Here is a 24,329-nt window from a genome sequence, read left to right as displayed (position 1 = left end):
TTATATATTTAACGTCGTATTTCTGACTTCTAGGCTGTGTGGGACGCTGAAAACTCCAGCAAATCTCCTTTATTATCCTTGTCAAGTCAGATAAAACATAATGAACAGATGTAAAGCTTAATCAATGATCGACCAGGGAGTATTCTGACGTTTTGACCAACTTACAGTCAATGACTCGACGTCATATTTCTGCTATACTGTAATCAACCTCGTACAGTGTTGTCAGATCAGCTCTAATAAATACAGCAATGGACAAACTATTGCAGAGTAATCTATGATGTTGTGACTGGATCTCCACCTTGTATCTGTCACAGTCATTATAATATATCACCATGAATGCGACAGATAACAGCTGAAACTCCCCGCCTGTTATTGATGTGTATATGTATATATTTGCCCTCTATCTTATTGCCTTTGTCATTATGTTTACACATAACATGAATGAAACAGCTGTTTATGTCATGTATACAGTAGTAACTAAGTACACTTAGTAGCTAGTTATTAAAAAGTGGATTTTTTAACATTATGTGATAATAGTAGTGTCTGATAGATTTTCAGTCAATTTATAATGTCATTCAAAAGCATTTGAACATTTATATAACACTGTGGAATTCTGTGAACAGTTATTATAAATGACAAACACCAAAGCTTCAAACTGCTTTTCACAAAAGAAGTGGCACAAACTCTATCACATGGTATTACTTACATCATAGGTCAATATCATGAAATCATTAAATCTACAGTATGTTTTCCATTAAATTGAAATGTGTTTTGTTACAGATTGAAAATTGTCCGCTCCAGAATCGGGTTCAGATGTCTTTGTTTGGTCTGCTTGTGTGTGTTTCACACTTAAAAGGTAAACTGCAAAATGGTATATTGACCTGATACAATTTAAAATAGCACATTTAGTAAAGGAGTAAAACATTTACAAATTGAAGAACCTACACACACAAACATCATGTATGTGACTTTTTTTCTTATTTTTATCAGACACCTCAGGAACAGACAACTTGATCTCCCTCTTCATCTGCAGGCTCTCCTGCAGTTTCTTCCAATGTCGCTTTACCCTCTGAGGACGCTGCAAAGTGACCTAAACTGCCACGCAGCCTGCAGTCACCTCAGCCTCTGCCGCCACGCAGCCTGCAGTCACCTCAGCCTCTGCCTCTGCTGCCACGCAGCCTGCAGTCACCTCAGCCTCTGCTGCCACTTCAACCTATGCCGCCATGCAGCCTGCAGTCACCTCAGCCTCTGCCGCCACTTCAACCTATGCCACCACGCAGCATGCAGTCACCTCAGCCTCTGCCGCCACTTCAACCTATGCCACCACACAGCCTGCAGTCACCTCAGCCTCTGCCGCCACTTCAACCTATGCCGCCAAGCAGCCTGCAGTCACCTCAGCCTCAGCCTCTGCCGCCACACAGCCTGCAGTCACCTCAGCATCTGCCGCCACTTCAGCCTCTGCCGCCACACAGCCTGCAGTCACCTCAGCCTCTGCCGCCACACAGCCTGCAGTCACCTCAGCCTCTGCTGCCACTTCAACCTATGCCGCCACGCAGCCTGCAGTCACCTCAGCCTCTGCCGCCACTTCAACCTATGCCGCCACGCAGCCTGCAGTCACCTCAGCATCTGCCGCCACTTCAACCTATGCCGCCAAGCAGCCTGCAGTCACCTCAGCCTCTTCCGCCACGCAGCCTGCACTAACCTCAGCCTCTCCCGCGACCTCAGCCTCTGCCACCACCCAGCCTGGTACTACTCCAGAGGAAGGACAGTTGGTAAGTGGGCTTTAACATTTAGCTGAAAATAAGACCCCACAAAGGCAATGATTCAAAAATAAATGTCTTAATAAAACAAGTGATTGACTGCTGTTGTCTTTTTTTAGGCTGTGGATGACCATGACATGCCAGGCATGGATCGTTTGGACCTACTATCAGAGTTTGTGGTCAGCATGAGGAACTCTAGAGGTCAGCACAATCATAGGTCTCTGCCAGATCCTGCTGCCCTATGACCAACAACAGGTGACATGTGCTACCAGGCATCAGGACAGGCTACTCCTGGTGTGGAGAGTCTGAAGCGATGCGTCCTGGGATCTACTGCCTCCCCTGCACTATAAATAAGGTTTTACTTGAGCAGTGTAAATATCAAAACGTAAATATTTCTTGATGTTCATATGTACAAAGTGTGTGATCAGCACTGAGACAACAGACTTTGTAGAAGTAGGATATTAATCCCAAGTATGTTTACATTAGTGTTTAATCTCCTGAATATAAAAATAATTTTGTTTTTGTGAACTTATAGTCAGCCTTTTATATCTACAAAGGAGTGGGTCCTCTTCCACAGAGGCCACCATGTTTTTACAGTAGCTCAGAACATAAAAACAAGCAACACAAGTGTTTTTGTATTTTGTGAGTGGCCAAAAGAAGCCAAAAATGCACCAGTTGAAACAATGTTTTTTTATCTATTTATTTCTTAATAATATATTTTATTCAAAGTTTGTATTTACTGTTATCTAAAGTTTTTCATTTTCTACAAAGTGTTAGCGTTTGTTGTTTTGTTTGTTGATTCTTGTTTTTACATTAAAGAATAAACAGTTATATACTGATTTAAATCCATAACTTGCAGTCGGTCAGTTCTTTGACTTCTTTGAGCATGATCTGTGGTTATAATAACGAATTGATCGTAATAGGAAAAAATGTATAAGGCCATAAAATCCTCTACATACCAACAGTTGGTAGCCGTTGGTAGCCGGCTACCAACTGTCGGATAAACGGCTACCAACTGTCGGATAAATGGTTACTAACTGTCGGATAAATGGTTACCAACTGTCGGATAAATGGTTACTAACTGTCGGATAAATGGTTACTAACTGTCGGATAAATGGTTACTAACTGTCGGATAAATGGTTACTAACTGTCGGATAAATGGTTACTAACTGTCGGATAAATGGTTACTAACTGTCGGATAAATGGTTACTAACTGTCGGATAAATGGTTACTAACTGTTGGATAAATGGTTACTAACTGTCGGATAAATGGTTACTAACTGTTGGATAAATGGTTACTAACTGTCGGATAAATGGTTACTAACTGTCGGATAAATGGTTACTAACTGTCGGATAAATGGTTACTAACTGTCGGATAAATGGTTACTAACTGTCGGATAAACACTCACTGGAAGTTCGTCAGTTAACCGGAGTGTGTGCATGACCGTGTGTGCGCGAGTGGCACCTTGGAAAACTTACCGTTAGATGAGTGGAACTGTTGTCATCAAGTAGCAAGAGCCCTTGGGGAGTGTTAGTGTAACTGAATCCACCTGCAGCGTGAGGCTGTTTTCGAAACCGCCTACTAACAGTCCATGCTGATTTGGCCAAAATTCAGTATGTAGTATGTGAACAAGTGAAAAAATCTGCCGCATGCCAAAACTCCCCGGACGTCGTACTGCTTCAGGAACATGTCCCAGTCTGCATCGGACCAGTCTCCCTCACGTACTGTTTCCCACAATGCACAGCGCTCGTTCCGCTTTTTTCTTTTTTTTTTTTTTGAAGGGGAGAAATTCCGTTTTTAGTCACTGTGAAACTATTAAATCCCATACAAATCACTTCTTAACTAATTAAATAATTAGGGAACGCTTAAGAAGCAGTTTATCTATCAGCTTGGCCGTTGTTTACTTCCGCTTTCCGAAACCGGAAATCCGATGACGTCTGGCCCAGCAACCTGCATAACAGATCCAACAGAACAGTCATATTACATACTACCTTCAAACCACTTCAAACACACTATGTAGTACGCGCAATGTCAATAAATGTCACCAAGTACTACAAATAACACATGGTCTTGAAAACCTTTTAAAAACATAAATCAATAAATCAATAAATATACTTCATAAAACGATTAAATCCCTGTGAAATTGTGTATTTTTTATTTTTTTATTGGTTTATCTCTAACACAGGAATCAAAGGTACAAGTTATTAAACTAATGAATATCTTTTGGCTTTTTCATTTATTTTACACTTGATTTTTTTTTTCCTTCATAATAATAGTAACAATAACAACAACAAGTGTACAACATCCAAAAATTATTTAGTTTACAGTTTATTTAAAGAAGAAGAAGAATGACTATTTTTTATTTGAGTTTTTTAAAGTATTATTATTATTATTATTATTATTATTAGCAGTAGTAGTAGTAGTAGTAGTAGTAGTAGTAGTGGTAGTGGGGATGGTAGCAGCAGCAGCGGTAGAAGTAGTTGCATTGTTTTATTTTAGTGTACACCGTCTTAACCCTTTCCTCTGGTGTGTGTGTGTGTGTGTGTGTGTGTGTGTGTGTGTGTGTGTGTGTGTGTGTGTGTGTGTGTGTGGTGTGTGTGTGTTTGTGTGTGTGTGTGTGTGTTTGTATTTTAGAATGGATTTTGCATCGGTTTTTGGCAGGAGTGACTCAAAATTACCGCCTGTTCATGTGATGGTCCTGGAAGTTCAACCAGAAGAAAGGTGCACCCAGTGGAGGTTCTCTGAGTCGGGGGAGGTCACTCGGAATGCAATCAAGAGCAATCGTACCCTCATCGTCTGCGACGGAAAAATTGTAAAAAAAATTACTTTATTTGAAACAATAACCACAAAGGTGGAGGTTAATGTGGGGTACATCATGAGGGGATACACCCTAAAGGGTGATAACCTCTTCGTCAATCGAGATACACAATTTTTTAAGGCAGCCAGTTTCAGTGTTTCCAAGAGCCTTAAAGAAGAGGCCACAAATGTACTGCTGCCGAAAAGCACAGAAACAGAGGTATCCCTGGTTAGGGGTTGCCAGGGATTCCTCACGGTGACTGGCAAGCTGACCGAGGTTAGTAAATTAGTCTGTTGACACATTGTTCATACTCCTGTTAAATGATCCATTTTTACTAAAACCATCCGATTTCTACATTTCAGATCTCCATAATCAAGAGGGTGATGGTGAATCAGCAGCCGGTCCCTTTGAAAGTTGTGACCCTGGAACATGTAAGTTCTACAGAGTAACATGAGTCAAGTGAGCTGTGTCTTTGTCTGACTGTCACCCAAGACTTACTGGCAGAATAACCGACTGACAAACGGATACATGTTGTGGTTTTTCCTAATGCAAAATAAAAACTATTTTTTTATATTGGAACAACCATTGGATCTGCAAGACTTTATTCATCTTAGAATAGAGCCAAGGTGACTGTGCCTCATGAACTGACACTTACAAACCTGAATCACTTCTTATATTCTCAAAGTTTGACACAAGTTCATCTATCACTTCTGAACAAACTTGTGAGTGAACATGCCGTCTGGTTTGTAGCCATCCTTTGGACTGGTTAACTCCTCATACACAAAGTGTTTGTATCCTTAAAGAATTCACATTTATACTCTTGCTTTACAAGCTTTATTACTTTGGGATCAGCCTCAGAGAAAACACTGCTGTTGGAGCACATGGCTCAATAAATCCCTTTCCTACTTGAGTGAATTACTGAGACTTTACTTGACTAACTTACTGACATCCTCTCTGACTGGATGACATCTTATTATAAAATCTGAATGAAAACTTAAGATCTTAAACTAACAGTTGTGTCCTATGTTTACTAGAATTCCGCACACGTCACAGTTAATCTGTGGCGTGATGCCGCCCTTTGTGAGGTGATGGTTGGTGCAGAGGTCTGCCTGACGCACCTCAAAGGGAGTGACTCTGCATACGGCTACCGGCTGCAGTCTTCACTCTACACAACAGTCAAGGTGATTATTAATAATATATTTTTTAATATGTAACACCTAAAACGGCTCTCTGTTTAAAAAAAACCCCCAATTTATCCCAGCAAACTGAGCCAAAACTAATTTTGACTTTTTATTTTCAGTTTCTATTGATGCTTTTGGTGTTTTTTCCTGAAAGACAGAGAGAGAAAAAGACATAGAGAGTGATTGAAAGATACAGACAGACTGACATTCAGAGAGGGAGAATAAGAGACAAAGTCAGACTGATAGAAAGGCAAAGGGACGAAGCTGAGTGTTTCATAGCGTGGGCTTAAGAAGTATAGTGTGTACAGTAACAGCACCCTTTTCCAGAAGGAGCAGAGTAGTAAAATAAGAAAAGAAAGAAAGAAAGAAAGAAAGAAAGAAAGAAAGAAAGAAAGAAAGAAAGAAAGAAACATGGACAGAGAGAGAGAGAGAGAGAGAGAGAGAGAGAGCAAAGAGGAGTAGTGACAGCAGCATCAGTAGTACCAGTAGTCTGAGTGGTTATTTTTTCTTTCCTGCAGGAAACATCAAACCAGAAGATTGTTGAGGTCCTGGGGGCTTATGAGGACAGCGCAAGGCCAATGACTTACGTCCTATTGATCATGGGTGGAGATACATTCAGTATTCCAGCACAGCTATGGATCCCTCTGGAGCCCAGAGTGGAGGAGCCACCGTTCTGGCTGAAAATACATTACACGGGGGGAAAAATCACAGAGGTGGAGGAGGTGAAAGAAAGAGAAAAGGAGGCTATGGGGGAGGAATAAAAGATCACAATAATTAATTTAGTTTTTCAATTAATTTATGGTCAATGTTTCTTCAAATTATATTTTCTTTTTAATAGGTTTTCATTCATTTTTATTTTTATTAGTTTTTCAATTAATTTATATTCTATGTTTAATCAAATTATAGTTTATTTTTAATGTTTTAATTCATTTTAATTTTTATTAGTTTTTCAATTAATTTATATTCTATGTTTAATCAAATTATAGTTTTGAATTCAAGTTGTAAATCAAAATGTTTAATAAAGTTTATGTTTTGAAATGTATCGTGTTGTGTTGTATAGTGTTGAAGAATAATTCTATTTTGAAAAACTTCACTTTAAATATTGATTCTCACTTGTAATTGTTTTATCACAAGGAGGCAGCCTGAAGCAGATCAGTTCAATCAAGATATCCTTCTTTGATTCTCTTGTTCCAGCAGCTTACAACACGGGACAGGGGAATACGATGATGTACTTACAGAGTTCAAATAGAATAATATTTGAGGTAAAATAATTCACAGTAAGTATGTGCACTATGTATTCTTCTTTCTTAGGTCAATCTAAGTGAAATGGACTGTGTTTATAGTCTTCTGTTAACTCCATGCTCTTTTACATTACATGTTACATTCACATACTGATGATAGAGGTTGCTATGTTAAGTGCCATCAGTGTTAACTAATCCCATTCACACACCGGCATGTGGACAGCTGGACCCATGATCGAATCCCGACCATCCAACTGAGAGGCAGCCTACTCTACCACAACCGCCTCGGGGACTTCACAGAGAAAACTGCACCAGATTAAAAACACACACAGTATGAAAGCACAGTGGGATTCAAATATGGAATGGTAACAATTAGATGTGGGTAGGAATTATAAATAATGGCCAGAAAGGACATTTTTTAGACTTGTATTATTATGTTGAAATGCTGATTGAGCAGGTCACCGACTGTCAGAGCAAGTCTCTCTGCTCGGCCATCTGCTGTACTTTTAAATACTTCAAAGCAGCTCTCAGGAACAGACGGGTGACGTCACGGACACTACGTCCATATTTAACACAGGCTGTGTCCGAAATCACTCACTCATTCCCTACTCCCTACTCACTATATAGTGAATTAGATGTAGTTGACTATAGAGTGCACTCACTCAGCAAAATTAAAACAACATTTCGGACACTACTCGCTCACTGACCGGCCGCTGACAGTGACTGTCGCACAATTTGAGACGCCGTTCGTGGGCGGCTGGGGATTTACAGTTGGGATTTTTCTCAAACACTGTAAATCAGCAGGGATTTCAGTGATAACTAATATTATACTTAGCATATTTTGCCACAATAATCAAATATAATAAGTTTGGTTACTTATATGAAAGGAAGGAACCACGCAACAACTTCTTGTTGTTATATGGACTATTTATTCATGAACGGCAGAAAGTCATACAGGCTGTAGCATCGTATGGGGCGCCGTTTGTAAAGTTGTGCACACCGAAAATAACAGCAACATTTCTCCACATTTAGCTCCAAAACGTCATAAAAATGTAGAGTGAATTTTTAAAAGTCACTTTTTTATCACATTTAGAGGAATATTTGTGATCTTCTTCACATTTCATTTTGTTGTGAAAAATATATTAAGTTGAAATAATTGTTAAATCCAAATGCTAAATATAACTAGAAAGGTTGCATTTCCTGAAAACAAATGCGTTGAAATGCTAAGGCTGAAGGCTGAAAGCTGTGAAACACAGCTGAACATGTGGAAGAGTAGTAGAAGTAGTTGAATTAGTGGAAGTAGAAGAAGTGGAAGGATTGGAAAATGTAGAAGGACAGGAAGTTGAAGGAGTGGAAGAAGTGGGAAAAGGAGAAGAAGTTAAAGTAGAAGTGGAAAAAGGTGAAGGAGTGGAAAAGTGTAGAAAAAGTGGAAAAAGTGAATAAAGTGGAAAAATTAAAAAGAAGTTGAAGTGTTAGAAGTAGTAACACCTATAAACTGCTTGACAAACTATGGAAATGTCTAAAATGTCTGTGTGTGTGCCTGTGTTTGTCACTCACTGATGAGGTCATCTGAATCACCTGTGTGTGTGTGTGTGTGTGTGTGCGTGCGTGCGTGTGAGAGAGAGTGTGTGTGTACATGTGTGTGTGTTTCTGTGTGTGTGGGTGTGTGCGAGTGTGTGTGTGTGTGCGTGTGTGTGTGCATGCGTGTTTGTGTTTGTCACTCACTGATGAGGTCATCTCAATAACTTGTGTATGTGTGTGTGTGTGTGTGCGTGCGTGCGTGTGAGTGTGTGCGTGTGTGTGCTGTTGCCGTGATGATGGGACCCCCTGTGCTACTGATATGTGACAGTTGATTAAGAATGGGATTCATGGCGAAAATTAGGGTCTACATATGCCAACATTGTGCGATAACCGTAATAGCTATCAGAAAGGATCAAACCGTGAGCATCAGAAGACTCTGATGAACACAGTGATGTGTTTTTCATGTCTGTACAGTCAGAAATGTAGTCAGGGCAGCGAGTTAAGTAAGGTGAAACTTTTGCTGCCCTCCAGAAATGTTTAACATTACGGCAGATGGCCGAGCAGAGAGACTTTCTCTGACAGTTGGTGGCCTGGTGGCTCAACGGTACAATCTTTTGCTTTGGTTACCTCTTTGACAGAAGCAGGAGAAGACAGGGAACGTTTTGATGTCTTATTTGTGTATATGGAGTGAAATTTGTGGATCTTCTGGCAATTTGTTCGCAAGATTTCAAAGATCTCATCAGCAGGCCTCTGCCTGATGACATCACTTGCTCCGAGGGGATCCCCGAAGGGGCGGGGCCATAAGTGTGTGACGGCCTGACGGCACGTGAGAATTATGAGTCATCACAATCTTGTTGACGTCTTCTTGACAGCTACCAACAGTCGCCGGTTGAAGCTGTTTAAGGTAAGTCGTGTCCCCTTACTACGAACATTTTGAATGGTAAAAATTCACTGCTTCAGTGGTAAAACTTTTGTCAAACAGCTACGTTTAGAACACAGTAGAACAAAGAAAAAAACACCAACAAACTAAACAACTAAACGGTCATTATGTGAAGTGTGCTCGCGTGCGCATCTCCTCACTCGCCGCAGCAATAAAGGTTATAGAGAGGCTCGTGCGACTTCACTGGCAGATGCGCTCTTTTCCTCTTTAATAGACCGCGACAGACATTTCAGAATGATCTGTATTAAATATTTGTTTGACCACTTTCATGATATGATACTGGTTCTACTCAGCTGTAGTTATTGAGTCATGTTCTGTGGGCCCTACTTTGTAGACTATAATCTCTTGAGATTTAGAATTCACTATGTTATGTATTGTGACAAACTCAGTATAACAACTTGAAGTCTATCACTTTAGATATTCTATGTAACTGTTGGGTGTGTCTGGAGAAGGGTAATTCATATTGTCATTTTAGAAGAGATTTGTGAGAAGTGATAGGCAGATCAGAAATTCTTTACAAAAAACATCACAATGAGATCAAAAATAGGCTGTGAGATGCTTCTGAAAGTAACACATTTCTTTCTTGGCTTTGTCTTTATTTGAATCTGTGACTGCAGATCATCATTGTGACCTCCTGCTGAATGGAAGCACACAGAATTCCTTATTTTGCCGTTACTTATCTGTTGTTATCTGTATATTTTGTATTTGACTTATTTGAGGTTATAGCTAAGTGAATTTATACTTTAGAAAATCTGGAATATATTGTAATTATATATATTCTTATTTTCAGCACTAAATAAAGGACATTAGTATCAACGAGATTATCAATGAGAATTGATAAGTACATGTATTGTAAAGCAATATTGGTATTGGTATGTCAATAATGTAATATCTTATCTTATCTCTTATACAATTCTAAGAATAACCATCCCTAGACACCACTGTGTTACTTTTTAATTTTATGACAACATTTTCAGTTCGAATGCCCTCATCTGTCTAAAAAAAAGGCCGGGGGATGATTCTTTTTTTAATCTTATTTGTTTGGTTTTTTTTAAAACTTTTTTCTCCTTTGGCAGCTCCTACTCAAAGATGTCAGACAAGACCCCAGATAGGCAAGTAATCACAGACTGACACACAGACACACACACACACACACAGACACACACAGACACACACACACACACACACACAGACACAGACACACACACACACACACACACACACACACACACACACACACACACACACACAGATAATATTAAATATATTGAATATACTATTTATCTTGAATAAGCTTTGATATTAATTGTTGTAAACTATTTACGGACAGACACACGGACAGACACACGGACAGACACACAGTTACACAGACACAGACACACACACACACACACACACACACACACACACACAGACAGACAGACAGACAGACAGGCAGACAGACAGACAGACAGACAGACACACACACACACACACAGATTACACACAGACAGGGAATTACAGACAAAAGACGTACAGGCAAGTACAGACACAGCTACGCAGGTAAGGCAGGAATGTAAGCAGACAGACAGAGTCAGTTAAAATAAATTGACAATATTATTTTGTCATTTCAGAGTTACTCTCCGTGATGTCCTTCACACCAGGGACAATGGCCCTTATGCAAAGTTCCCCTCTTTGCACATCAAAGTGTTAGTTAAAAAGGAGCAGTCAAGGGTGATTGGGTGGACTTTTAATCATGATGGGGTTAAAGCTGAAACAATCAAACAAAACTCAGTGATCGTCATCACTGATGGCCAAACAATCTCAAAAGTCACCCTTTACGAGGAATTTGTGGGAAGGGTATCAGAGGGCGGGTCATACATGATGAGAGGGTATACTGTGCTGGGAAACACTGGCAGCAAATTTATAAATGTTGCAAAAGGCACAGCCTTTTTTACAAGTTATCGATTGGAGGTCCCACCTCACCTCCAGCATGCAGCAGAGGCACTATTGAATCCACCCTCCATGGAAGTCAGCGCAGAGACCAACCTGGGCAGTGTCCCAGGATTTCTAACTCTGAGCGGGAAAGTGGTTGAGGTACATTTATTTTGCTGCCTTATAGCGGCACTACACATGCACATGCATCAACACATGGAAGCTTATGTCTCTCTTTCTCTATTTATCTCTTTCCTTCTCTTTAACTCTGTCTCTTTCTCTGTCCTTGTCTTATTATCTCTCTGTGTCTTCGCTCTCTTTCTAACGTTTCTCTGTCTCTCCCCTCTCTCTCTCTCTCTTCCCTCTCTGTCTCTTCCCTCTCTATGTCTCTCCCCTCTCTCTCTCTCTCTCTGTCTCTTCCCTCTCTGTCTCTCCCCTCTATCTCTGTCTCTCCACTCTCTGTCTCTTCCCTCTCTGTCTCTTCCCTCACTCTGTCTCTCCCCTCTATCTCTGTTGTCTCCCCTCTATGACTGTCTATCAACGTTTCTAGGAGCTGTGTATTTATGTGTGGGGAGACGAGAGGATGTGGTTTCTTTCTGGACTCTGAAGAGTTCAGTCTGTAATGAGTCCCTAATTTACTTATCCATCTACATTCTTGTCCTCCAGCTGACATCTGTCAAGAAGGTGGGAGCGGGCAGATTCCCTGTTCCAATGATGTCATTAACCATTGAAAAGGTACTTTACACAGACACACCTTTTATGTTATATGAATTTAAGCTTACATTTGAGATATGGTATTGTCCTATTTTTTATTTTATACAGTAAAATAATGTAGTGTTTATGATTTTCAAAATCTTCTCTTTGACAATCTTAGTGAGGTAAATGCACGTTGGGAGTAATCCCAGGTTTACACTGCCAAAAATAAAAAGTCCTACCAGAGTTAAACAAGAGGAACATTAGATTTGCCAGAAGGACACAAGAGTTGCTGGCCTTGCATGATAAATGTAATACTTATTAAAGTGAATTTTTATTGCTTGAGATTATGTTGTGTTTCTCTTTCCAAGCTCTTGGAATCACATTCAAGGTTCCACAATGTTTTGCAAATTTTTCCTTTCCACTCAAATAAGAGTTTTTTGATTGTATATCAACAATCAAACTACAACAAAGGGATAATATAATATAAGATAATATAATATACGATACGATACTCATTTATTCATTCCACAACGGGGAAAGATAGGCAGAAGCCTGAAAATGATCACAATAAACCCTCTAAGTTGTTTATTTATTAATGTTTTCATGTTCGTATCTATTGTGTGTTCCATTTTACAGGACGGCCGTCACTTCCCGGTGACCCTTTGGAGGGAGGCTGCGACATCTGACCTTGTGGGCATTGGGTCATCGGTGCAAGTCACACACCTTAAAGTAAAACAGGGTGGGACTGAGACCCTCCAGTCCACAAACTACACGGAGATCAAAGTATGTTTAAGTTGCTTAAGTTTATTTTTCCTTTTGCACACCAGTGTCAATGAACAGAGCATCATTTAACACCAGTTTCTCACTAAGACACAAATGAATGTTCTAATTAAATCTAAAATATTTCAAAAGACCCACATACACACACAGACAACCAGACTTACAGACACGGAGAGAGAGAGAGAGGTGCACAGAAAGTAAGACTGATGGAAAGGTGAAAAAGACAGACAGACAGACAGACAGACAGACAGACAGACAGACAGACAGACAGACAGACAGACACTTGTGAATAAAAGAGAAACACAGGCAGAAATATAGACACAGACAGACAACAGTCAGACATATGATGCAGATAGAGTGATGAAAATATATAGAAACAAACAGAATGACACATTTTTAATGTCAAACACACATAAAACAGACAAAAACATAGAATGATGCACTCAAACAGAAAAACACTCTGCTAGGAAAATTCAGCCAAAGTGACAGACAGAGAAACATGAACAACAACTGACATACACATGGACAAACCAAAGACAGACACAATCCAGAAGGACACTTTGACAGAAACAGACAGCATAACCTTTGATAATAAAAAGAAATTGGGCTAGGAAAAAGTGTTTAAAATCTACATTATTTAATTGAATTGTTTTTTTTCCTCCTCCTTAATTGACAAGTAGTTTAAAACCACTTCTGTACTCTACTCTCCCCAGACACTGGACGACATCACCGAGCTGGAGGACCATGTCATTGGGTGCTTGGATCAGCAGGATGAGGAGGAGCTTTTGATTTTGTTTCAAAACGGCAAGGAATTTTTGATTGGGAAAGAAAAATGGGCATTATATAAGGAAAAATTATTAGAGAGGGTGGCACAAGTAAAAATCACAGCAAAGGGGAGAAAAATCATGGAAATTCATAGCATAGAGGAATAGTTTTAAAATAGTTAGTATGTAGGTTTTGTCTGTCGAGTTCAGTTCCAATCCTTAAAATTGTATAGAATTATTGCTTAAAGAATCAATGTACATATCAATACTCATAATCTTGTTGATGCTAATGTTTGTTTATTAAACTTTGTTAAAGATTGAGAATTTTCAATTCACTGCTCCCTGATTGATAACAATCCACAGAGCCAATTTGACAACCCATTGACTCTAATGTCCTCAATGTGTGTGACAAGTATGAACCAGACAGATCAGTTCTTTAAAAAATACATTTTAATAGCATGCCATCTGATTCTTGTAAGGAAAATAAGTGACTAAATATATGGACAGCACAACACCCAACAAGTCTGACATGATTTACATAAATGACAGAAGTCATACTATAAATCATTTGAATGTGGAATATATATTTCTTTATACATTTTGGACAGTCAAACGTCAGATAACATCACGACCCACAGATTTTGATACAAAACATCCTTTACATATGAAATAAATGAAGAACTTCTGCTTCAAAATCTTCTTTGCCTATTTAAAACTGGGATGTGTGTCAACTCATTTAGAACTTGTAAAAATAGAAGTTAAAAAACTGGTTGAAAGGTTAAATAAACCATTAAAAGTGTATTTCATTTTTAAAAAGGTCTTAAATTATTATCCTTTTACAATCACTATATGACAAGGCTCGACAACTAATTTCTAAGTGTGACACATTCATTAAGAAAGATCTTTTGATTTTAAAATCTCCTCTCTAAAATGTTCTTTGTTTAATTCTCATAAACTGAGTATGTTATTCACTGTGATGTGTTGGATTGTTCAGCCTTACCATCAGAGGCTTTTCAACTTGTCAAACAATAACTCAGGTGAAAGGAAACTGCTTTTTTTACAGTACACACTTCCAGACAGGCAGGAGGAGTGGCCTTAAAAACAAAGGACCTGTATGTATGATTTTTGTTAAAAAACTAAAGGATAACTTTTTTTATCAATGTAGAAGGCAAGGCTCAACAACACATTTATATATGTGACAAATATGTCAAGAAAGATATTTAAGAGTATTCTGTTGACAGTGAACTCTGTTTAATTCTCATAAACTGAGTATGTTGTTCATAGTGATGTTTTGTATTGTTCAGCCTTACCATCAGAGACTTCTCACAGGTTGGTTAGACCAGGGCTGATTCTCTCTTTAGTTCATAGTTCTGGACTGACAGTCAACATTTTAGTCTCTATTGTTTGTTATAGCAACACGTTGCTCAGATTACTGAGTCTTACTGGAGCGCTGGGATATCCTTGACTTTGAAGGACTCCTCACAAAAAGAGGAGGAACTCTACAAAAGTAATCAAACCCTAATAAAACACAACATAGAAATATATAATGGATCATATGAGGTAGAGAACTAGAATCAAAGAAAACTTAACTTATAGTTGTCCCATCATTAAGACAAGCAGTCATTCTGCAGGTCAGTAACATGCACAGCACAGTTTCACATTGATGGTGTAAGGTAAGGTGTTGCAATGGTTTGACCTTTGACCTGTGGTTGAAGAATGGCTGCGAGCAGTTATCATCAGTGTATTTGACGACAGCATGACTGCAGTGACCTAAAAGACAAGAACATACATGAAGTTTAGTCCTACTTTTTTACAGTAATGAACTCCACTAACATGCTCAATAACAGCTTTGTTTGTTTGTTTGTTTGTTTGTTTGCATGTTTGTTTGTTTGTTTGTTGGTCAAAGAGAGATTTTTTATGTGAGGTAGAGGAATCAGTAGTTACCTCTAGGGAAAGCTTGAAGCTGCAGTGAGAGTGAACTTTCAGTCTGATAGTGATGACAGATGTGTTGCTCTTTGGTTGATCTCTTGTTGAAGGATCATCATCAGTTAAACTCTGCTGAGCTGCAGCTTCACACAGGGAAGGTCTCCCTGGTGACTGACGAGTGCTGTAGCTTTGGTTCTGCTCCAGTTTGGTGTCTGTTGGTTGTTGAAAGCTGCTACTGGACCTCAGAGCCAGAGAGAAGGTGAGGAGAAGTTTGGAGGACGTGTCTCCTCTTCTCTCAAGAGTTCTGCTGAGCTGCACTGGCTTCATCATGAATGCTCAGATGGTGATGTGGAGGTTGGAGGATGAAGCTGGTTCAGATAGAAGAAAACAGAAGGTTGTTGTTAATGATCTAGTAAACTAAAGATGGTCAAAAGTTTCACATTACACAATAACTGAATACCTTTAAAACTGCTGCAGAGGAAAACAACATGTTTGATCAGAGCCACTTCACAGGGAGGCTTCTGAAGGCTGCATGATGGAGCCATGATGGAGCCATGATGTCAACATGTTAGCTCTGTGAGCAGTTCTCCTTGTCTTCAACTGGCTGGAGCTCACTGGAGGAAGACCTGAAGAGAGACACTGATGTTAATGACAATGATAGACTCAGAGCTGCACAGTGAAAGACAACAACAGAACTGATATGAATGAGTAATTAAACTAAGTTTAAAACATGAACTTTGAGTGCTGAAACATTACCTCATGCTTTGTTGTGAAGACACCAGAGCCCTGGCAGGAGGTCACATGTCTATGTGTGGTCCAGCAGAGAAGGTGTCACTGTTGATTGAGAAGAGAAGTATGGAGGACGTGTCTCCTTCTCACTTTTGCACATGTGTGTACAGATGTAACGGATCAGACTGTGGTAGCTCAGAACAAACTGCACATCAATGTTTGCGTCCCAGGCTTCAAGCAGATGAGGGTTGTAAGGGTTTACCCAGCAGTCTTTTGGGTCACGCTTCAGTATGATACTGCAGGACTGGCTCATCAGGTGCAGGTGATGCTCAAATTCACTGGGGGTCAGGTCACATCGAGACAGGAGCTGTTCAAAACTCAGGGAGGCGGTCTCAGGTTTATTCAGCAACTGATTCAGTGGGGCTAGTTTCTCTTTGGCTGCTTTAAGTCTCTCTGAGTCCACATCATCCACAGGTCTGGTTATCATTGTCCTTCTGGAGGGAGGTTTGGGGAATCCAAATCTGCATCCTGAACTAGCACTCTTAAAACATGTCTTTGAGTGGTTTTTGCTGTGTATCTGCACCTCTGTGACTTTTTTAAACAGGTCAGGCTGTTTATCTGGATCAGGGAGCCGAGCTGAGATGTATTTGGACACAAAGTCACACACAGTCTTATCACTGTCTTTCTCAAACACAGGTGCACCATCAACCCACAGGAGACCATGTATGTGAGGACTTCCTCTGTGCTGAAACTCAAGACGCCAAAAGAAGTCGTACACTTTGCCCAGGGGTTGTGCAGGAGACAAGATCAGGTCTCTGTACAGGGCTTCAACTCTTCTATCAAAAACTCTCATCACAGTTACGGGGTTGGATCTCAGAATGTCACACTTTGTGGACCAGTCCAGCTCATCAAAGTTCACCTCCTCACCCTGCTGTGCTTTTATGGCAATAATCACCTCTGGCCAACGCATCTCTGCTGCAGGAAATGTGAGATCTAAGATCTTATGTGTGATCTGAAAGCAGCGATGGCCTCTCTGATCAAAGGGTTCTCTCTCTCTCTGTCAGGCTCACATGTGTGTCTACTTATCTGTCTGTATTTCCTTGATATTTTTAATGCACATCTCATCCTATGAAGACTGTTCTTATACCTGTCTGGCATTATTTGTCTCATCAGCTGTCTGTGTCAAACACAGAACACTTCATCATGAGCATATCTCTGAGTGATATAAGATTGTTGTCTCTGCCTGAAATCAATGTCCTCTGTGTATCTCCTTGTGATATAGGCTTTTTGTTTCAGTCTAAAATCTGTGCTCTCTCTGTATCTAGTCTTTATATTATTTATTTTCTTTTTCTGTATTTCAGGGTTGTTTCTGTAAACGTTAGTGTCATATTTTTGTTTTGCTTTTCTTAACTCTTCCTTGGAAGATCTCTGGCTTGAGTAAGATTTTTTCTTTGCTTTATACTTTTCATCTAAAGCATACTTTACTCTCTCTTTCCTCTTTTGACTCTCCTTACTTTGTAAAATGTTTTCAGATTGAAGAAGTCTCCTCTGAAATTTTTGACTTTGCTCTTTTCCCAGTTTTGACATTTTAATGGAGATGTCATGAGAGATGTCATATAAGACACTGGTGTCTGTATTTATCAATGGATCAGTTAAGAGTAACTCACTTGGGGGACAGTCTTGTGATTTGTCAGAGTTTAAGCTGAATCCATGTGCTGGTTCTGGTTCAGTGTGTGTGTTAGGAAACACTTCATGTACCTCTGGTTGATTCACAGTAGATGAAGAAGTGATGTTAGGGCAGGTTCTCTGTGACGTGTGGTCAGAAACATCAGTTTCCATGTCATCATTCAGTGTGTGTGAAACAGAGCTGAGTGGTTCAGGGTCAGTCTCCATGTCTGCTAACACGGTGATTTCAGAGACATCAGTGTTCATCTGTGGATCACTTGTGGTTGGCTCATCTGGATGGGTTTCATCAAACACAGTGGTTGGTACAGTGTGAGTTGGTGGCTGACTCTCTGTGGCTGGGATGACATCACTCAGGTAGTTCACATCAGGAAAGTGGACTGGCTTTAACTTTCAGTCAGAAAATAAAGCCAGGGCCAGTTACAAACAGTTTACATCTGATAGGAATCATCCTGAATGTGAAAATATGGATCTTGTAATTGTACCTCTGAATTATAATCCTAATTAGCAGTAAAAACTCAAATGTGTCTGCTTTTAATGATCACCAACAAGCTCTGTGAATATCACTGAGAAAAGATAATGTGTGCATTTAACCTGCACTCTTTCCAAAGCCCAGCAGGGTTTTTAGTGTCAAGTCTTTTTTTAATAAAACATGATCTTTTGTCAAGTTGGGACCCATTTACAGTAAAGTAGAAAAAGGGGTTTGCTTTAGACCACTTCCTTAACAAAATGCTATTGATGCAGTAAGAGGACATGTATGAATGTAAAATGATAGAATCATTTGTGTGTATCTACTTACTCTTCAGAGTCTGCAGGATGGCAAAGATGGTATGCAGTCACAGACAAGAAGGAGAGGAGGCAGACAGGCAGACAGGCAGGCAGGCAGGCAGGCAGGCAGGCAGGCAGGCAGGCAGGCAGGCAGGCAGGCAGGCAGGCAGACAGACAGGCAGACAGACAGACAGACAGACAGACAGACAAACAGACAGAGAGAGAGCGATCTTCAGTCTTATTTCAGGAACATCTCAAAGATCATTTCTATCTAAAATGTTTGTCAGGGTAAAAATCAGATTTTTCCTAATTTCTTATTAGTCTCAAAAAGGGACACATAAATACTAAAGTTACATTACCACAGCTACATTACATTATACTTTTGAAAACACTCAGAAATCTAAGAGTAAATATGTTTACAAATTAAAATGTTATGAGACATGACAAATACTACGACTGTTTACTTCATTATATTATAACGTCCTGTTCATGCAGTGAGACATGATTCAGTCAATATAAAGCCATGAAATATCAGTTTAGTATTAACTTGTGTGTTTTCTTGCACTTTAGAGAGGAGGAGTTCACGATGATCAGCCAAATGAGAGAAGAGGGAGAGTGCCGTGAGGAGGAGAGATGGTTGGTTGGTGAGGGAGGGAGGGAGGGAGGGAGGGAGGGAGGGAGGGAGGAAAAAGAAAACATTAGAGTTCTATGATGATACAGAGTTTGCTAGATAAACGTGTGGAAGAAAGTAAAAGACATGTTAGGACAGTCTGTGTTTGTGTGTTTTTAAAAAGTACAAATAAAAACAGTTAATCATGCATGAACAGTGTTTACAGCAGCTTATCATTCGCCCAATTCTAAACTGAGTACAGAACCTTTTCTTACATTTCCAAGTCTGCAGTGATGATGGAGGGTTGACCACAGAAAAGGGGGGCAGGGGACATAGAGAGAGAGAGAGAGAGAGAGAGAGATCATCAGATTATTTCAGAAACATATCAGAGGTCAATTCAACATTAACTGGTCACCAGGGTGAATCAGCATCTACTTTAAAAATTCAGCAAAGCAAAATATGTTTAAAAGCATGATTTGGTTTAATAAGACACATTTCAATTACTACTACATTTTCTCAATGTATACTATGTCATTCTGTTAATGGCTTGAGACCTGATTCAGTAAATAAGAAGAGAGTAAATGTCAGTTTAACAAAATGATCTTACTCTTTGTTGGATGAGGAGCCCGTGATGATCAGCCAAATGTGAGAGGAGGGAGAGAGCCGTGAGGAATGATGAGAGGGAGGAGAGGAAGAGAAAACATTTTAGTTGTGTGACAATACAGAGCTTCATACAGTACATTACATAAATTGAAACTCACAAAATAAAACATATTCTTCCTCAACTATTGTTTTTTCATCCCCCTTTAATTTATTAACTTTCTACCCTGCTAACAGAGAGCAGGACGCGTCACAGTGGTGGCGGGAAGACAGCCAATAAGATGGCGTCTTACTGCTGTCTGGTGGTTCTTATCTGTCAAGTCTATGGTCAGGACGTTGAAACGGTCATATTTAATAATAACTGGATGTACTAAAGCACACACATGAAGTGTCAGTCTTTATTCATATCAACATGCTCTGCTCTGAACTGTAGTGTCAGACATATGACTGAAGACCGAGGTCCTCTTCTGTTTAGATAAAGACCGTTACTGCCTACGTCACTCTCAACTGATGTTAGCGACTGTTAGCCATAGACTGCTGTTAGCGCGAGCCGCTAGCTAACAAGCAAGCTAACAAAGTCTTTAAAGCTGGAATTAAACATTTTCAACCTTCCTTTCACCTGGGCTTGAGTTATTAGTTACTAATACTACCTGTCGAGGCAGAGAACGGAATGAACGAGCTGAAGCAGAGCTGTCAATCAAATCGTCGTGAGGCGTTCAGGGACAGTCAGACCGTTGAACTCCGCTCTCTTTAACCTTAGAATCACGTTTCGTCTAAGTGAGGTGCAAGAGATTCAGAGATTCAGACAGGTTAAAGCTTTCAAAGCCCAAATAAGGACATGACTGACGTGATTCCCGGTCGGGAACACATAGCTATTGGTTAGGAGGCTCACACTACGTCACACTCTGCCTTGTTGAGTTCCGCATTACCAATATGGCTGCCGCCGTTGATTTGCTTCAAAACAGCATCAGGAACAGATGGGTGAGGTCCATATTTTATACAGTCTATGGGTTGAATATGTGAAAAGTAGTAGCCTGTAAATGGTGAAGAAGCTGAATAGTTGAAAAGTTGAACGGTGAAAATCGGACAAAATGTGAAGGCTGTGAAACCCGGCACGGAAGAAGAAAAATAATAAAGTTTAGGAATAACATTATGCTGACTCAGCATTTCAACATAATTAACAACCTGTTTTTTTTTTTGTTTTTTTTAAGTATTATGCCAATAATGCAAACTATGTTTAATTCTCATTTTTTTATGGGAAAATGACTGTATTTTTATACATGATCTTCTCTGCTCTCTTAAATTACAGTCAAATGTATGTAAAAAGACAATAATTCTCTGTAACTAAATATGTAGCTCATTATATAAAGGTTCATGTCAGTACTAACAATCTAACATTTTTCTCTGTAATTTTAAGGTAAATCTCATTAGTTTTATATTTATGTGTGCTTTTACATTCAAACTAATTCTGTAAACAAATTTAGTAAACTTTTTTCATTACATCAAACATGACACAATTTAAAAATTAAAATAAAGAGTGTATACCCAAATCTGCTTTGCTCTTGAGGTTGAAACTTTCAGGCATTGCACCTCTGGCCAGCCAATCAGTGATGTCACAGTGAGTAGAACATACATGCTAAAGAATCTGATAAACATGAAATGATAAAAGTCAGAAAACCCTGCATTGCGCTATTTGCACGAATAGAGCGAGTAAACACAAAACATTCTCGCGTCCATATTCGCACAAATAGAGCGATCATTCACGTTTGGTGTGAGCGCACCATAACAGACAAGATAGAAACCTGGGACCACTGAAGAACTGTTTTTGAAGAAATATTTGATATTGTAAATTTACACCTGAATACATTACATAACATTTTTAGAATTAATAGTAGTGTTCACTTTATTTTTAATTAAGTTTCCCACCCCAGTTTAATTGAAACAGTGAAAATATTAAGATGTATCTATTCTGAATTTCTTGTGTATGTTTTCAGTTTAATTTAGGATATTTTACTTTAATATTACAGTTTTTGTTTGGCAGCCGTTGCTGCCAGTCATTTGACTGTTTGTTAAAGGTGGTTGTTACAGATGGAGGTAGTCTGTGACCTCCAGGGCTCCTAAGGAGCCCATCATTGAGAGCACCTGCCCTCATTGTACCCAGCTTGAGCTCATCAGCCTGGCTGCTCAATAAAAGGAGCTCCTTTCCCTCAGTTAGGTGTGTGCAACAGAGAAGACAACACCTTCAGTTGTTTTCTCTGGGTTTGTTTTGAAGAGTGTGTTGAGAGAGTGTGTATGATTGTGGATGTATTGTGGAGGGAAGGAGGGTGACTAAAGGATCATTAAAAAGAGGATTGATCTCTCAGGAGAGTTATTTCAGGTTACAGTTGGTTTAGGCCTGTTCCTTAGTTTGTCTACTCTTTGTAGTATTAGTGGGTGGCTGTGGAGCTTTACACCTCCACTCCACCTTTTAAACCCCAAAGGCCTTACATCTGTTTGTATTTGAGGGTTTGAAGTTTCTTTTTGTTAGTGTCCCTGTCCATGACCTCTGACCTTCATGTCATGCGGCTTGCAGACACGTAACAGTGGTATTTAAAGTTTATTGAAGGTGTTTGATCGTAATAATTCAGTTAAATCTGTAAAATGTTATTTTTCTACAAAACTCTTTGCATTGTCAGTTTATTGAAGGTGTTTGATCGTAATAATTTAGGATAAATCTGTAAAATAATGGTATTTTTCTGCAGAACTCCTAATGAAAATTTCTGTGAAAATAATGTATTTGCACTTAATTTGAATTAGGATATTTTACTTTAATTTTACAGTTTTTGTTTAACAGCCGTAGCTGCCAGTCATTTACCGTTTTTTTACTTTTTTTTTTAACAGTGTTCATTCATTCATTCATTCATTCATTCATTCATACATACATACATACATATTCATATTCACATATAGCTGGACAGACATGTACACACAGAGGCAGACACCAATACACATTTACACACACACACAAACAGACACACTAGGACAGACTTACAGAGTCCTTATACTTATTCTATACTTATACTTCTTGTCTTCTTGTTCTTCATTTTATTATTATCCTTATCTAACAGCTTTGGTTTTGTTTCTGTCCTTTCTCTCTAGCATGGACTTCAGTGTACTGAAATGCAAGGCTGGGAAGCCTTATTCTAACTCCTGCCTCTTCATGTTGCTATTTTGTGTAGAAAGGAGGAGGAGAAGACACTCTCATGGAGTATCAGTGGAGAGGGGGTGTCCAAAGGGATGACAAAAAAAAACAAAACGGGTCATTGCAATAACTGATGGAAAGGAGGTGGAAAGAGTGGTTCTGTTTGAGTCAGTCAGCCTGCAATTCAGTGAGAAAAAGGGTTACATATTGACCGGGTATGCCCTGAGGGGGGAGAACCCCCCATTCACAATTCATTGTACAACAGACACCAAACTGTTCAGTTCTGTGGGAGTGGTCATTACCCCTGATCTGGAGAAGAGAGGAAGACGGCTCCTCTACCCACCATCCCTAAAGTGCAGCCTTTGTGCTGTCCCAAGAAAAACCTTGATATTGGAAGAAGTAAGTTCTCTGTCTTCTCTTTCCATCGTTCTCTGAAACTCCAAGTCTTCCTCTCCAAGAAATTATTTTTAGCTCTAACTAGGTCTGGTCCAACCTGAAGAAGCCTTACATACCAACTCCATTTTCCTTTTTGGATCAAGCTTTGAATTACCATGACCTGGATGACTGAAAGAGAGGGAGTGAGAGAAAGACAGATAAAGTATTAAGACTGGAGTGTGTGTGAAGGTTCTCAGTGTCTCTCTATATTTCAGAATTTCTCTCTTTACCTCTGTCTCTGTTTGTCTTTGGTCAGCTTGGGGCTTCAGAATCAAAGAGTGTCACTGGATACATTTAAAATAGAGAAAACAAAGTTTCTGTAACACACTCAAAAAAGGAGTTTTTTAAGATTTAAATTGTGAAAGTGTAGTAAGAAATAAATGTTTATAACATTATTAATACGTTTAGCTTAAATATACAACAGATGCATTTAACCCACTTTTTTCTTTTACATCAGGAAGCCATCAGAGTGCAGGTGACACTGTGGAGGGAAGCTGCACTGTTCAGTGTAGCCATAGAGAGGCAGCCAGAGTCCCTACGGCTATGGACTGAACGCCACAGTCCATACAGCCATGGAGGTGGGTTCTGAGTCTGACTGTTGGCCAAACTTCTGTCTTTTTGATTAATACTATTGGCATTGTGCTAATATATTATATTATTTATGTTATGTTATGTTATGTTATATTATATTATATCCAATTGTAATTTTGTTCTGCCATTTTATTTAAGGATCATTTTGAGGGGAGGGGTAAATTCCAGAGGCGGAGGTGGTGGGGAGGAAGGGGGAGGAAGCAGAAGGAGAG

The 24,329-nt window shown here is 39.4% G+C and overlaps 4 protein-coding genes across 35 annotated transcripts in view; 3 read left to right on the top strand and 1 right to left on the bottom strand.

The window, feature by feature from the left end:
• Positions 1-20,699, bottom strand: part of LOC117821670 — a 393,061-nt gene extending 372,362 nt beyond the window's left edge. For 2 of the 32 annotated variants that reach the window (XM_034696126.1, XM_034696135.1), the window contains exons 1-7: positions 19,918-20,412; positions 19,586-19,595; positions 19,248-19,264; positions 18,732-18,741; positions 16,277-18,270; positions 15,981-16,146; positions 15,539-15,888 (exon numbers count right to left, since the gene is read on the bottom strand). In XM_034696126.1, the coding sequence (XP_034552017.1) occupies positions 17,432-18,270; positions 18,732-18,741; positions 19,248-19,264; positions 19,586-19,595; positions 19,918-20,052 (1,011 nt within the window). In that variant the 5' untranslated portion in view covers positions 20,053-20,412 and the 3' untranslated portion in view covers positions 15,539-15,888; positions 15,981-16,146; positions 16,277-17,431. Of the gene's footprint in view, positions 1-14,026; positions 15,365-15,538; positions 15,889-15,980; positions 16,147-16,276; positions 18,323-18,731; positions 18,742-19,164; positions 19,355-19,386; positions 19,543-19,575; positions 19,596-19,917; positions 20,413-20,557 lie in introns of those variants that run through there. The other 30 variants (XR_004633031.1, XM_034696118.1, XR_004633024.1 and 27 more) reach the window with 30 other exon arrangements.
• Positions 1,177-2,228, top strand: LOC117822026 (putative GPI-anchored protein pfl2). Its single transcript, XM_034696627.1, has 2 exons — positions 1,177-1,772; positions 1,880-2,228. Exons 1-2 carry the CDS (start codon positions 1,224-1,226, stop codon positions 2,003-2,005), a joined length of 675 nt encoding a protein of 224 aa, XP_034552518.1. The 5' UTR covers positions 1,177-1,223; the 3' UTR covers positions 2,006-2,228.
• LOC117821875 lies at positions 4,432-6,533 on the top strand. Its single transcript, XM_034696422.1, has 4 exons — positions 4,432-4,833; positions 4,920-4,988; positions 5,592-5,738; positions 6,257-6,533. The coding sequence occupies exons 1-4, from the start codon at positions 4,453-4,455 to the stop codon at positions 6,497-6,499; spliced, it is 840 nt and encodes a 279-aa protein (XP_034552313.1). The 5' UTR covers positions 4,432-4,452; the 3' UTR covers positions 6,500-6,533.
• Positions 11,131-13,778, top strand: LOC117822356. The gene is made up of 4 exons (XM_034697046.1): positions 11,131-11,516; positions 12,021-12,089; positions 12,687-12,833; positions 13,544-13,778. Exons 1-4 carry the CDS (start codon positions 11,301-11,303, stop codon positions 13,760-13,762), a joined length of 651 nt encoding a protein of 216 aa, XP_034552937.1. The 5' UTR covers positions 11,131-11,300; the 3' UTR covers positions 13,763-13,778.
• Positions 20,700-24,329: the final 3,630 nt, after the last annotated feature.

The sequence above is a fragment of the Notolabrus celidotus genome, chromosome 1 (assembly GCF_009762535.1).
Source record: "Notolabrus celidotus isolate fNotCel1 chromosome 1, fNotCel1.pri, whole genome shotgun sequence".
NCBI classification, from domain to species: Eukaryota; Metazoa; Chordata; class Actinopteri; order Labriformes; family Labridae; genus Notolabrus; species Notolabrus celidotus.
The sequence above is the reverse complement of the archived record's forward strand: the minus strand, read 5'-3'. Positions and strand labels throughout refer to the sequence as shown.